The sequence below is a fragment of the Bison bison genome, unplaced genomic scaffold (genome assembly GCF_000754665.1).
Source record: "Bison bison bison isolate TAMUID 2011002044 unplaced genomic scaffold, Bison_UMD1.0 scf7180017864508, whole genome shotgun sequence".
Classification (NCBI taxonomy): Eukaryota; Metazoa; Chordata; class Mammalia; order Artiodactyla; family Bovidae; genus Bison; species Bison bison.
The window spans coordinates 16,469,855-16,485,185 of NW_011495064.1; the positions used below are offsets into that span (position 1 = coordinate 16,469,855).

At 38.7% G+C, this 15,331-nt stretch overlaps 1 protein-coding gene across 5 annotated transcripts in view; it reads left to right on the forward strand.

Moving 5' to 3' along the window:
* Positions 1-15,331, forward strand: part of LTBP1 (latent transforming growth factor beta binding protein 1) — a 379,548-nt gene that overhangs the window by 151,717 nt on the left and 212,500 nt on the right. For all 5 annotated transcript variants that reach the window (XM_010829829.1, XM_010829830.1, XM_010829831.1 and 2 more), the window contains 2 exons: positions 6,777-7,001; positions 8,388-8,656. In XM_010829829.1, the coding sequence (XP_010828131.1) occupies positions 6,777-7,001; positions 8,388-8,656 (494 nt within the window). The remainder of the gene's footprint in view (positions 1-6,776; positions 7,002-8,387; positions 8,657-15,331) is intronic.

Here is a 15,331-nt window from a genome sequence, read left to right on the forward strand (position 1 = left end):
ATCTTAGTTTTCTGAATGTTGAGCTTTAAGCCAACTTTTCACTCTCCTCTTTCACTTTTATCAAGAGGCTTTTTAGTTCCTCTTCACTTTCTGCCATAAAGGTGGTATCATCTGCACATCTGAGGTTATTGATATTTCTCCCGGCAATCTTGATTCCAGCTTGTGCTTCTTCCAGCCCAGCATTTCTCATGATGTACTCTGCATAGAAGTTAAATAAGCAGGGTGACAATATCCAGCCTTGACGTACTCCTTTTCCTATTTGGAACCAGTCTGTTGTTCCATGTCCATTTCTAACTTTTGCTTCCTGAGAGAGTAGCACAGAAACATATACATTAGCATATGTTAAATAGACAGACAGTGGAAAGGGAGCTCAGCCTGGTGCTCTGTGACAACCTAGAAGGGTGGGAGGTTCAAGAGGGGGGGTACTGATTCGCATTGTTGTATGGCAGAAACCAACACAACATTGTAAAGCAATTATCCTCCAATTAAAAATACATTTAAAAAATGAGCAATGGTTTGCTGCAGTGTTTATTATCTGACATTTTGTTATCTGAAACCTTTAAACGGCTACAGTATTAACCTACTTTCTGGCTGAATAGAATCTGTGGGTATCCTTTAAAAGAGAGCAAGGTAGGTATATTTAGGGGAGAGATAAAGTGATAACTTGAACTTGCTAAAAATATTATTACTTTTCTTTTCACTTTGCAAGGGATAGCAACCAAAACGTTGAACGCCTTTAAGAGAACATTATTCTCCTAATGAGAGACAAGTGGGAAAGTGGAAGTAGCTCTTCAAATCAAAATCATGTGTGTGTCTCTTCTACAAAACGACAGATGTAGGTTTTCCTTCAGATGGGAGTTTGCTCTGCTCTGCCTTGACCACAATAACTTGAAACAGTCTGCTGGCGCACAAAGCGAGGGGGTGGGTAGAGGGGCCAGGGTGTTGCTGGGAGTTGTCTTTAGGAAAGTCAAGCACATTCTTAGAGCGCTTTTCGGGGACAAGCAGCTGAAATATTTTTATAGTCAGCTAAGATAACAGGGAAGAATGAGAGTCTAGCTTTTTATAGCCCCAATGTGTCGAAAATTCAGTTTGCCCATATTTGTATACAGATCAGTACCTATTCATTTAAACTAAGTTCCAATTTGTGGCATAGACTGTGAATATTATCCTCTCAGCCTAGTTTGTTGAGGCCTGCTAGTTTTATGGACCACTGTGAATGGTGGAATGTACCGAAACGCTGGGCATATTTAAATCCTCCAACTTTTTCTTCCAGCCTGGATCCTTTTGCTCATTGTGACCTTTTATAGTTGTACCATGAGATGCTTGGAGTGGTTGTCATGAAATCGCACTCTTTGGAATATCAGGCTAAAGGCACACATGCCTCTTGTTATTTGTGGTAGGTCCCAGGCGACTGTATGATGCAATGAAGTGAATTATGGTGATGGCCAACAAGATGTCGAGTTCACAAGGTTATGACATTTCTCAGCCAGCATTCTATATTACACCTTCCAGTTATGTGTTCTAAAATATATGCCATAGCTAGACTTACAACTAGCATACCACAGGCTTCTCAAGGCAGCCTTAAAGATAACTTACTCTTTTCCCCCTTCATGTGTAGTTTTCTAGAACAGTGGCACCCCAGAATATATATCACCAGGCAATGTTTTGAGAGTGGCACGAACTTTTGAAACAGAAAGAAACTATTCATAGTCAAATCCTTAACTTTTGTAGGGTGATTTTAAATTTGTTTTCTTTGACACAAAAGACTATTTAGCTTTAAAAAGATCAACCTGCCACAAAGGACTCAATGCACAGTGAATGAATTGAGGCAAAGAACTTTAGATTGTAATTTAGATTTTTGTGAAAATGCTGGAACAGGAGAATAAGTATTTTATTTCTCATTCATAAATGGTTATAAATAGTGGCCAGTTACTGGTTGGAATAAGTCAGCAGAAGTGGTTTCTTTTATGACCAGAGAGACACAGGGTTATTGGAGTTCTATTTTGGGATTGTTGCTGTATCCACTTAGACTGGTACTGTTTTTGAAATGTTTGCGTGGAAGCTATCTCCAAGGTTTAAAAATAAATTTAAACAAAGCTAATTAAATTAATTTTAGATTTCAAAATCTACTATTGATACTAGAAATAAACACCAGCTTTGTTAAAAAAAATAAAGATGGTATTTTAGTAAAGGTGATAGGCAGACCTCTTTGCATGGTGGTGCAGCACCATAAAAATGACCTTGGAAGCTATAACTGTGCAAAACAATCGTAATCAATGGAGAAATTACTAGTTCCATTGCCTTAAATTTTTTTCTTTTTGTCAAAACATTAAAATTCTTTTACTGTAGGTGATGTATGTATAGGGAAAGGGGAAAAAATAGTAGAGGCAATATTTACAAAGTGCCCTATGATTTAAAGTGTTAGAAACACTGAGAATTAAAGTGTTTTATTTCTTTCAGTAGAACTTAACAGTCTCCTGAGTATTTTCACTTTCTTCTGATATACCGTATGATGTGGAGTGAGTATCTTTTCTTTGCCTTAGTGAACCTGTTAGTGAACCTTTCTAAGTTTGAATCAGGTTTCAACAACTCACCTTTGTGCTTTTGAAGTTGTGGAATATCTGAGTTCCGTTAATGTCATTTCCTTGGGACCATCTTTATCCTACATCACAACCACTTTCCAGTTTTATTTCCATCTTTGCTGTGCCTACTTTTTTTTTTTTTTTTTTTGGCCATTTTGATTATACACTTCTGTAAAATGTCATGTGAGTTTGTCCTTGTTAAGTGATGAGGCAACTCAACTACCTGCTTTGCTGTCCGTGTATGAGGGAGGTTCAAGAGAGAGGGGATATATGAACTGAATAACAGATATGCCAGGATCACTTGCCAACAGACTCTGAAGGAGTGATATGACTGGTTATTGGCCGTGATACACATCTGTTATTTATGTAGTGATTTGTGGACCAAGGAGATAGCAGTGAAGTTACCTAGTTAATATTGTGGCAAATGAAGTTCAGATCATGTTTTTGGGAGACTGGTATTATTTAATTAAACTGTATTAACTGAAATTCATGCATATTGTGCTAAGTCACTTCAGTCATGTCCCATTCTTTGTGACCCCATGGACTGTAGTCTGCCAGGCTTCTCTGTCCATGGGATTCTCCAGGTAAGAATATTGGAGTGGGTTGCCATGTTCTCTTCCAGGGGATCTTCCTGACCCAGGGATCGAGCATACAAAATAAAGTGTGCTTCTATTCCAGTGATAAATTATTTGAGATGCTTGCTCCTTGGAAGAAAAGTTATGACCAACCTAGACAGCATATTAAAAAGCAGAGACATTACTTTACCAACAAAGGTCCATCTATTCAAAGCTATGGTTTTTCCAGTACTCATGTATGGATGAGAGAGTTGGACTATAAAGAAAGCTGAGTGCCGAAAAATTGATGCTTTTGAACTGTGGTGTTGGAGAAGACCCTTGAGAGTCCCTTGGACTGCAAGGAGATCAAACCACCCAATTCTAAAGGAAATCAGTCCTGAATATTCACTGGGAGAACTGATGCTGAAGCTGAAACTCCAATACTTTGGCCACCTGATGCAAAGAACTGATTCATTGGAAAAGACCCTGATGCTGGGAAAGATTGAAGGCAGGAGGAGAAGGGGGCAACAGAGGACGAGATGGTTGGATGACATCACCAACATGATGGACATGAGTTTGAGTAGGCTCCGGGAGGACAGGGAAGGACAGGGAAGCCTGGCGTGCTGTAGTCCATGAGGTCGTGAAGAGTTGGATACAACTGAGCGACTGAACTGAACTGAACGGACTGAAAATCTTGGCTAGGCATGCACATTAAACTCATCCAGCAGCAAGCTGTTGTTTAGTAGAAATTCAGTTTAGAATTGAACTTGGAATTATGAAGTCTTTGACTCAACCTCAGAGTCAGCTTTGACTCTTCTTCTTACTCAGCACCTCAGTGTAGATTAGACACTTGAGGAAGCGTATTCTAGACCCTATCTTGCATGGACAGTTTTGACTTTATCTGCCCCATAGTCAGACCCTGGACATAGTTCTTGGCAGTCACCTTGGTCATTTTTTTCCAGTTCTTTTCTTTCTCCTTCAGTGTCTTACCTCTTCCTTCACTTCTGTTGACTTCCTGTGTCCTATCTCCACGTTTTACTGATTGCCTGTCTATCATAATATTACTTCATGTTTCTATCAGTTCTTTTTACCGTGATCCTAATCCAAGGGTTTTTCAAGTTGTCTTTCAGTTATTTTAATATTCTCCTATCTGACTTCTCTACTTGGTCACTCTCCTTTCCAGCTAATGCCACATGCCATCACAAGAGTAATTTTCCTGGAAAATTCTCTCCCTGAAGTCTCCAAAATGATTTACTAATTACAGAATAAAATCCAAACTCTTCATCAGACCTTTACCCATTCCCAGAGTTAAGTCTACATCTCCCAGTTTATCACCTGACCCCTCTCCCCAAGGAATCTGGGATTTCAACAACACAGGCTTTCTCATCTTCCAAATTTGCCTACCTCTGGCCTTTTCACACACCATTCTCCTGGGATGCAGTCCTTTCTGTTTTTCTGAATCCCCAGCTTCAAAGACTTATTTCAAGTGAGCTCTTCTGAAAAGTCTATTTTGACTTCCCAGAAATGACTTTTCTCTGAAATTCCATAGAATTTGCATTTTATATTTTCCAGTGTTACTTATTTGTTAATGTGTATTTTTAGTTATCATGTATTATCTAACAGCTCCAGTTAGCTTTTACTTTCTTCTGTAGTACCTAGAATGGTATTTGACAAAGTAGTAGCCATAAATCTGTTCATTCTTTCATCTAGTAATTTTTTTTTGAGCTGCAGCATTTTTTCTAAAAGCTGAGCTACATGTTAGGGGTAAAACATTGAAGTCCCTGACCTCACAGAGCTCTAGTTGAATGGGACATACAGAAACGAAGTCAGAGGATTATAATGCAGTAAGCCAAGGGGCATGATGAACAGTGAACGAGAGCCCATGGAGGCACAGAGGAGAGGCCCAAACCTAGATGAGGGGCAACTGGAAATGCTTCCAGGAAGTGAGGTTTAAGCAGAATCTAAAAGGTGAGTAGAAGTTAGGTGGGCAAACGGGGAGGGTGTTGGGAAGCAAATGGAAAGAGTGTTCCAGGCCAAGGATGCAGGGTAGATAAAACATGAGGAGGGGTGAGAGAGCCCTGTCCACTCAGGAATCAAATTCAAAGTAGCTGAATTGTAGGAAATGATGTTTAGAGAAAATAGGATCTCTATGATGAGAAAGATGTGGGCATATTTGATAAATGTTTAGAAGGCAGGGCCTGGAGAACTGGATATTTGAGTGGTTTGAGAGGACCCTCAGATTTCTGTTAAGCATCCCTCAGTGAATGGGGGATGTTAGGGGGAAGATGATCCTGTTCCAAGTGGGACATTGTAAGTTTGAGATGTCTATAGAAGATGTACAGGATGTAGACAGTGTGGAGCGCAGAAGAAAGCTTTGGCTCAGAAATATGGTTTTGAGTGACATCATCATATGGTAGGATGAAATCAGAAAGTGTAGGGTTAGTGAAGCAGAAGATTTTGAGACCAAATCTTGAAGCACATCTGTGTTTAAAGGATAAGGAAAGAGTGGAGTTTGCAAAGAATAGCAAGAGACAGTAGACAAAGGGGAAAGAGCAAACTAGGTGGGTGAAATGTCACAGAAGCTAAGGGAAGACTGAAATCCAACCAATGGATTTAGCAATGTGGAGACCATTAGTGACCTGAGTAAGAGGAGTTTCAGTGTAGGAGAGGTATGGGAAAAGGGAACACACACAAAGAAGGGAATACAACTTGGTGCTGGCTAGCTAGTAGTGAGCAGAGAAGTGAGCAGATAATTCTTTTGCAAAGTTTGGTCATGGAGGAGAGAATTGAAGCAGAGTAGAAGCTGAAAGAGAATGGAGTTGAGAGACTTATTTTTTTAATCTGCTGGAAATATGCTCAGTTTAAAGGCTGACGGGAAGAATTCATTAGTCGTAAAGAGGTTGGCCATAAGCTGAATTTAGCCAGAATTTAAAACTCTTCATAAAATTCTTCACCCAGACACATCCTTTTACCTTTTGGCATTCTAAATAAATTCCCAACTATTAATCACTCTGCTACTCCTAGGTTTCACTGTGGTCTTGTTATCCTAATGGGATTGCAAATTCCTGTAAAGTGGGATTCAAACTATTCTACTCCCTTATTCTGGGTAGAGCTTAGTTCAGTTCCTTATGTAGAGAAAATTCTAAACAGGTATTATTTTTAGCGCTCTCATTTGTTTATTCTTGGAAGAAATATTTAATGTCCACTATGCGCTGGACATTATTTTAGTTGCTGAGGATATAAAGGTCATTAAACCAGGCATTTCTTTCCCCCAAGGAGTTTATAATCTAGAAAGACAGTAAATAGTAATAGGAAAACAAAGTAAGTACAGAATGTAAGAGATATCCTAAGTAACTATGTATATTTACATATATGTATTTTTTTCCCCCATGAATTCTTTCCAGCATTGTGGATGAACAACCACAAGCAACTGGAGAGCTAAATGACTTACTTAAGGTGGAAAGAAAAAGATAGGAAAAAAAAAAAAGTATTTTTCTCCCAGTGTAGGTTCTCCTTTGTTAACCATTTCTAAAGTCATTGGTAATATGATGGCTGTGCTTTGGGAGTGTTATATTGATTGATTGTTACTTAGCTTTTGAGAAACTAACCAACTCTTCACATTTTCTCTTTCCCGTTATAGTAATTTGCCATCTTCCATGTATGAATGGAGGCCAGTGCAGTTCGAGGGACAAATGCCAGTGCCCTCCAAATTTCACAGGGAAGCTCTGTCAGATCCCAGTCCACGGGGCCAGCCTGCCTAAAGTGTATCAGCATTCCCAGCAGTCAGGCAAGGCGTTGGGAACACATGTTGTCCACTCAACACATACTTTGCCTCTGACCATGACCAGCCAGCAAGGAGTAAAAGGTAGGCTGACTATTTTTTGATTTTGCCTATTCGTCAGAACTCTGTTAACATGCCAGACCTATATATGCAGAAGCCCAGTGCCTGCGGGGTTGGCACTGGAACAGAATATGGGCCCCGTTATATGGCGACAGTGCTTTCTCAGCCATAGAGAATGGTACCTAGGAAATGAGAAAATGGAGCCCATCTTTCTCTGGTGACATAGGACCAAGAGCTAATAAACGTACACCGTGCTCTTCTGGCAGGACCTGGGAAAGGGGAAGATGAACAGGATGGTGTTCTGACTCTGATGGTCATTAATCATCTAGCAGTACCTGCTGTTGAATACCAAGTCTATTTTGTAGTCAAAGAGCACTTGGTTTTAGTTCTAAACAATCTGTAACCTCCCTGGGCTTCAGTTTATTCATCTGTAGAGGAAGATAAACTAGGTCAGTTGGAGCTCAAATTCTGTGACTAATTCATTCTTTTCAACCTGGCACCTCTCACACATGCACAATTTTTAAAAAAGGGGTCAGAGCAGTGTTACTGGCTTATATTCTTTAAAACCTGAATCTTAGAATCAGAAGATAAAATTCTGTGTGAAACCTGCAGAGAAAGAAAATACTGATATAAAATGTCACACTTAAATATTTTGTATGTGTGAAAAGAAGCACAAAAGTATGTACACACCAGGTTTAAGGGTAAGAGAACTATGTTTTCTGAAATTGTGTTATAAATCCTATAGTCTCTCTGATGAAAACTTTGTGAGAAATTAGAAAATAATCTAACTTTTGAGTCTTAATTACTTTTGTTCGATAAAATGCATGACCACAAGTAGCACAAATTTCATAGTTTTTTGGCTCTTCTGAAAAAAATGTTTCATGAATCCATTATTCTGAGAGATTTAAATTTTGCTTTGTAAAAGTAGTTTTATTATTTAAGGTATATAAATTCAGGTTTAATTTTTTAGTGTCCCCTTTTACTCTCAAGAGTTTTAATGGCTGTGCAGCAAAACTAGATCCACACTATAAATCTTTTATTTATCCTATGTATAATATGTATGTGGGCTTTCCTGGTGGCTTAGCGGTAAAGAGAATCTGCCTGCAATGCAGGAGATATGGGTTTGATTCCTGGGTGGGAAGATCCCCTGGAGAAGGGAATGGCTAACCACTCCAGTATTCTTGCCTAGGAAATCCCATGGACAGAGGACCTGGTGGGCTACAGTCCATGGGATCACAAAAGAGTTTGGCACGACTTAAACAACAAAACAACAGCATAATATATATGTACTTAAGTATATGTGTATGTATAAAATTTAGTTTCATGCTGATGAGCATGAAAATTTACTTTCATCATGACATGCATGTTAATTATTTACAGCTGATAAGTTTTCCTCCCGATCTGTTTTAGTGAAATTTCCTCCTAACATAGTCAATATCCATGTGAAGCACCCTCCCGAGGCCTCGGTCCAGATACATCAGGTTTCAAGAGTTGATGGCCCAACAGGTCAGAAGGTTAAAGAAGCTCAACCGGGCCAGTCCCAAACCTCTTACCAAGGCCTTCCTGTCCAGAAGACCCAGACGGTCCATTCCTCATACCAGCAAGTCATTCCTCACGTGTATCCGGTGGCTGCTAAGACCCAGCTGGGCCGGTGCTTCCAGGAAACCATTGGGTCACAGGTGAGCAGCACTGCCCAGCCCATTTTAGTGATGTGTTCTAGATAGTCTCTTTTAATAAGACAGCCTTGATGAAATGAGGTTTTTGTAGAAGGAATTGGCAACCTGTGGGCCTGTTACTATAAATAAAGATCTATTGGATACAGCCAGATCCATCATTTACATACTGTCTATGTCTGCTTTCATGCTACTGACAGAAGGATTGTATACTTTCAGTGAGGTCATATGATCTGAAATGCCTAAAATATGGTCTGCAAAGACTTCCAGAAAGAGTTTGCCAACCTCTGACATATAAGATACTGTAAGCATTGTAAGATATTTGGAAGTACCTCTAAGATAATAGTATGTGTTGAACTTCCAGAAATGCTGTAAGATGTCCATGATTGCCCGTTGGTAGTTTTTCAGTTACAGTAATCTGTGAATAAGCATGTGCCAGACATGAGATTTGGTACATAAGATATATTCTACAGAGATGTTTGAAAATTTTCATGCCTTTTTGCAATAGTTTGCTGGTTAATGGATATAGTCGTTTTGAATCCATCAGACAATAATAATTTGTCATTTTTTATTTTCTTATAAAACTATATAACTAGAATAGCAGTGTATAAGTTGTTTGAAGTATATTTTAAATATTGCATTTATGTGTAACTGTAGGCCTATATATTGTTAAGTGAGAGAGAAGTTGAATTTTCTTTAAAACTCATCATTGAATGTGCATGGTAAAAGCAACAGAAAATTACTGGTTCCTCTGCCACAGTTACTTGGTGCTTCCTTCTTTGGAATTAGGTGATAATGACATAGCTTTGTTCTGTGGTTCTTCTCCTGTCACTTATTATGGTTTTAACCCCCTGTGAGAAGAATAGGTGAGATCTGTTTATCTACTGTTACCTGAATCTTCAAAAAATGATGTGTGTCTGTGTGTGTGATATATGTTGATAATAGAATGAGTCATTCTCGCTTTTGAACCTGGAGAACACTTTTAGGTGCCGGGCAACTCTATGGTTAGGTCGTCTCCTTTCTTCTCGTTGTTTGGTTGCTATCGTGTCCAAGTCTTTTGCGACCTCATGAACTGTAGCCTACTGGCTCCTCTGTCCCTGGGATTTCTCGGGGAGGAATATTGAGGTAGGTTGTCATTTTCTTCTCCAAGGGATCTTCCTGACCCAGGGATTGACCCTGTGTCTCCTGCATTGGCAGGGTTTCTTTACCACTGAGCAACCAGGGAAACCCTTTTCTCCTAAAGGAAGAAGCAAAATTGGTTTGTAGACCAGAATGGAAAGAAGAGCCATGTAGAGTTTTAAAACCTTGGTTAGAGCCATGGGCTCAGCACTTGGTGGCAAGGAACCAGCTTCCTTATTTGTAAAGTGGAGACAAGAGTATGGGGCTTGGTCAGAATTAGACTAGGCAAAGTGACATGCTCTGCAAATGTTACAGAACTATAAAAATACTTGCTTAGAAAATGCTTACCTATTGAGAGAGTCAAACGTAAAAATAGAGCAGGTGATTGCTTTTGTCATGTAACTTCACTAAGGCAGGGAAGGTTTAATCTCCCACTCAACCTTGGTCTGCCTGTAGAGCCTGAAATGCCTGCTGAAAGGGGGGCTTTTTCTTCCTCAGTTGAAGACCAGGTTTAAACATGCTTTTTGCAGAAGGAATATCATCAAGTTACATTTAGCTTAGAAGTAAAGACTGGATTACTGTGTCAAAGGCAAGTTTTTACAGGGGCAGTAGGGCTGAAGTAAGCCTCATGCACTGCACAATTTGCTCCAGAAAAGCCTTGGAGGAGGAGGATGAATTTGGTGTCATTTGCATTGTTTAGTCATTTCAGCTTAGGTCGATCATGAGGAAAAAGCACGTCCTTTTAAAATTCTGTGCCCAGTATCTTTCTCCTTAGTTTCCAAATTGGAACACAGATGGTAAAAAGCAAGAAAATGAGATGTCAACAGACCGTGTTATTCTTGTACATGTAATTGTAGGCAGACACTTGCTCACTGGAAAGAATATAAACAAATTATTTACTTTTAGGCCTAAGGTGGATTATACAATTCACATGAATTGAATAGTTGGTGGAATTATCCAAATAATTCAGACTCATTGGAATACATTTTTGCCTTATCTGGATATTTCTCTGACTTCTGATCTAAATGATCCAGACAGTGATCTCAATGCTTAATTAATTTTGCATGTGTAGTCAGTAATACACAGCTTCAAAATATTCTCAGAATACATTTTTTTCCTATTGGTGAGAAATGTTGAATGCCTATGATTGTCCAATTTGTGCAATTAAGATGATCCAGGCATTAAAAAATTACTGACAAAATAGTCAATAGTGTATAAGATGTATGCTACAGTGGTGTTTGGAAATATTTGTGTTTTCTTCCTATGGTTGGTTTGCAAATACAGCTACAGAGGGAGGTATAAGTGGATTTTAAATGAATGACAGAAAACCCTAACGAGTACTTAAACTTTTATTATTTATTTTAAATAAATACTGGTGTTTTGCTCAGTAGCAAGATTCTTATTCACTGTAGATTACACCTACTGAGAACTTAATGTCATAATCAGTAAGCACCTGTGCTTATGTATTGCCAATAGAAGTCATATGCAACATTTGGTAAAAATACTCTTGTTTCTGTAGCACATTCTAAAAATGAAGCAGTAAACTTGAGGTTGAAAATACAACATGAACTGTGATCAGTGTATTCGAATGCATGAGACTTTCACAATAGAATTTCGGGACCTGCTTGGATAGTGGAGGAAAATGGATGATTGGTTAGGAAACTAAGCTCACAGAGAAGAGGGGAGAAATTAAACAGAGGAGAGAGAACACTGTAAGAAACAGGTAAGAAAGAAGCATCAGAAGAGATCAGAGAAGTAAACTAGAGTTCCTGGAAGATGTTGGTACAGATATAAAGTCTTTTAAACCTTAGGTTTAAGGCAAAATAAGTGACTTGGTGTCAAAGTAAAACTAGCATGATGCCCCTTTGATCAAGTGATCAAATTCAGAATCATTAAAAGCAGGACAAGTGACATTATGTGCCTCCTGATGGGCTACAGTATGAAATGTACAGCAACACCCTAAAAGGATTCTTGCCAGAAATACATAGCAGAATCTAATTGAGCCTTTACACCTAACCTCTAGCTTACAGGGAATACTGAAGGTGAAGAAACAAGCCAAAACGATCACATCAAAAAGATTGATAAATTGTTGCTTGGTTTCTTTGAAACATTCATATCATTAAACACATTTCCCCAGAAAGACACACACACACATACTGACTTCCCCAGAAAGAGCCTAGAGAGATAACAGCACATCTAATGTATGAACCTTAATCATGGTTAAAAAAAAAATATCAACACCCAGCTCTGAAAGACATTTAAAGAACAACTGAGGATGTTTAAATATAGACTGGATATTAGATAGTATTTTGGAACTATTCTTTTCTTAGCTATGATAATGGTATTAGAGGTATGTAGGGCAGTGTCCTTACTCTAGAGTGAGGAATGCCGTGATGTCTGTAATTTACTTTTAAATGCCCTTTATACACAAATATAGCAAAATTGTAACAGCTATTGATTCAGAGGTAGAAATACAAGTGATTACTGTTTTTATTCTTTGAATTATCTCAGCATATTTGAAAATTCCTTATAAAAAAAAGAAAATGTGAACATTTTCTTGACTTATAAATAGAATAATATAATTTTAAGATGAATTTAAAAGCCCTATGTTTAGTACATTTAATGAATATCTAGAAAATTTTAAAAGTTGCAACTTTTGAATAAGATGGAAGTAGATATGGACATGGTAGACATGAGGAAGCCAGGGAGGAGAAGCTGGCCTTGGTCCAGTTGTGAAATGATCAGAGTCCAATCTAAGAAGTCAACTTGAAGATAAAGAGTTGAATGCAGAGGCTTTTGTGAAGGATCCAGCATCAGGATTTGATTATGGGCTGTTGTGAAGAAAAACATGGTGATGAGCTGGACTATTCTGAACTTACTGGCTTCAGAAATCAGATAAATGTGCTGTCTGATTGATTAATTGACAATCCTCCCTGCAAGGGGAGGATTATGAGGTAAAGATGAGTAGCTACATCTTTGTTTTAACCAGTTCCATCTTTGATTGATGTCAAGAATCAGGTATTCTTGAATATCAGTCAGGGAATCCAATGCTGTTTTAGAGATGAAGTGAGAGAGGATTAACGGAGAAAATTCAGTGGTTAGCAAATAGACCTAGTGATGATAGATAAATAATACAGATTTTTTGGACTTGTCTTAATATTATAAAGTGGAAAGAATAGGAATAATGTGATTAGAAATATCTAAAATGTTTTTTACCTTGATGGAGAGTGTCAAGATAAAGGGGAACATACCTTTCTATTGTGATGTTTCATCTTTCAGAGTCCTAAAAAATAATTTATTCTTAAGATTATATATACTGTTGATTTCTATGTGAATCAGGCTGGGTACAGGAATCACTAAATTCACCTTGAAGTATTAAGAGAACAGAAATTAATAGAACATATAGGGTGATCAGGGCTTCCCCAGTAGCTCAGCTAGTAAAGAATCCACCTGCAATTCAGGAGACCCTGTTCAATTCTTGGATTGTGAAGATCCCCAGGGGAAGGGATAGGCTACCCATTCTAGTATTCTTGGGCTTCTCTGGTGGCTCAGACAGTAAAGAATCTGCTTGAAATGTGGGAGACCTGGGTTTGATCCCTGGGTTGGGAAGATCCCATGGAGAAGGGCATGGCAACCCACTCCAGTATTCTTGCCTGGAGAATACCCATGGACAGAGGTGCCTGGCAGGCTGCAGTTAGTGGGGTTGCAAAGAGTTGGATACAACTGAGCAACTAAGCACAGGATGGCCAAGAGAAATCGGTTTCTTGAATGTAAATCAAGTTTGAAGTATACTACAATAAATAAAAGATAGCTAATAATAACCTACTGTATTGCACAGGGAGCTTTATTCAGTGTTCCATAATGAACCTATATGGGAATGGAGTCTGGAAGAGAGTGGACGTATGTATATGTATGGCTGATTCCCTTTTCTGTACAGCAGAAACTAACACAATATTGAAAATCAATTAGAAAGATGGTAACAATAACCCTGTGTATGAGACAGCAAAAGAAACACTGATGTATAGATCAGTCTTATGGACTCTGTGGGAGAGGGAGAGGGTGGGCAGATTTGGGAGAATGGCATTGAAACATGTATAATATCATGTATGAAATGAGTCGCCAGTCCAGGTTCGATGCACGGTACTGGATGCTTGGGGCTGGTGCACTAGGACGACCCAGAGGGAGGGTATGGGGAGGGAGGAGGGAGGAGGGTTTAGGATGGGGAGCATGGGTATACCTGGGGCAGATTCATTTCGATGTTTGGCAAAACTAATACAATATTGTAAAGTTTAAAAATAAAATAAAATTAAAAAAAAAAGAAAATCAATTATACTCCAATAAAAAATTAAATAAATCAAGTTTAAATAGTTGAAAAGTCATAATTTTGGCAAAGATAGGTATCAGTGTTGCCTACAGTAAGCACTGGTACTCCATAAATATTTGAAAATATTTCTGATATTTTGCTCAATAGATTAAATTAGAATTACATTTCTAGTGGTTATAGTTATTTCAACATTTCCAGCAAGTTTTCATCTCTAATGTGTGCTTAGTCACTCAGTCATGTCCAACTCTTTGCAACCCCATGGACTGTAGCCTGCTAGGCTCCTCTGATCATGAGGATTCTCCAGGCAAGAATACTGGAGAAGCCAAATTTCATAAAACGTCCCTCAAATCTATTTTTGCACCATAAGGTCATTGAATGGGTACACTTTTTCCATTGTTCAAGGGTGTCCTTTAGTCTAAATGGATTTTCTTAACAGTGACCCAAGTTGGAGACTTATTTGGCATCCAGAGTTTTTGATTGTTTCAAACATGTTTTATGTATTGCCCAATTACTGGAAATAAACATTTACAGTGACCTAATGATAAGATGATGCTGTGAAAGTGCTGCACTCAATATGCCAACAAATTTGGAAAACTCAGCAGTGGCCACAGGACTGGAAAAGGTCAGTTTTCATTCCAATCCCAAAGAAAGGCAATGCCAAAGAATGCTCAAACTACCGTACAATTGCACTCATCTCACATGCTAGTAAAGTAATGCTCAAAATTCTCCAAGCCAGGCTTCAGCAATACGTGAACCGTGAACTTCCTGATGTTCAAGCTGGTTTTAGCAAAGGCAGAGGAACCAGAGATCAAATTGCCAACATCCGCTGGATCATGGAAAAAGCAAGAGAGTTCCAGAAAAATATCTATTTCTGCTTTATTGACTATGCCAAAGCCTTTGACTGTGTGGATTACAATAAACTGTGGAAAATTCTGCAAGAGATGGGAATACCAGACCACCTGACCTGCCTCTTGAGAAACCTGTATGCAGATCAGGAAGCAACAGTTAGAACTGGACATGGAACAACAGACTGGTTCCAAAAAGGAAAAGGAGTACGTCAAGGCTGTATATTGTCATCCTGTTTATTTAACTTATATGCAGAGTACATCATGAGAAACGCTGGATTGGAAGAAGGACAAGCTGGAATCAAGATTGCCGGGAGAAATATCAATCACCTCAGATATGCAGATGACACCACCCTTATGGCAGAAAGTGAAGAGGAACTCAAAAGCCTCTTG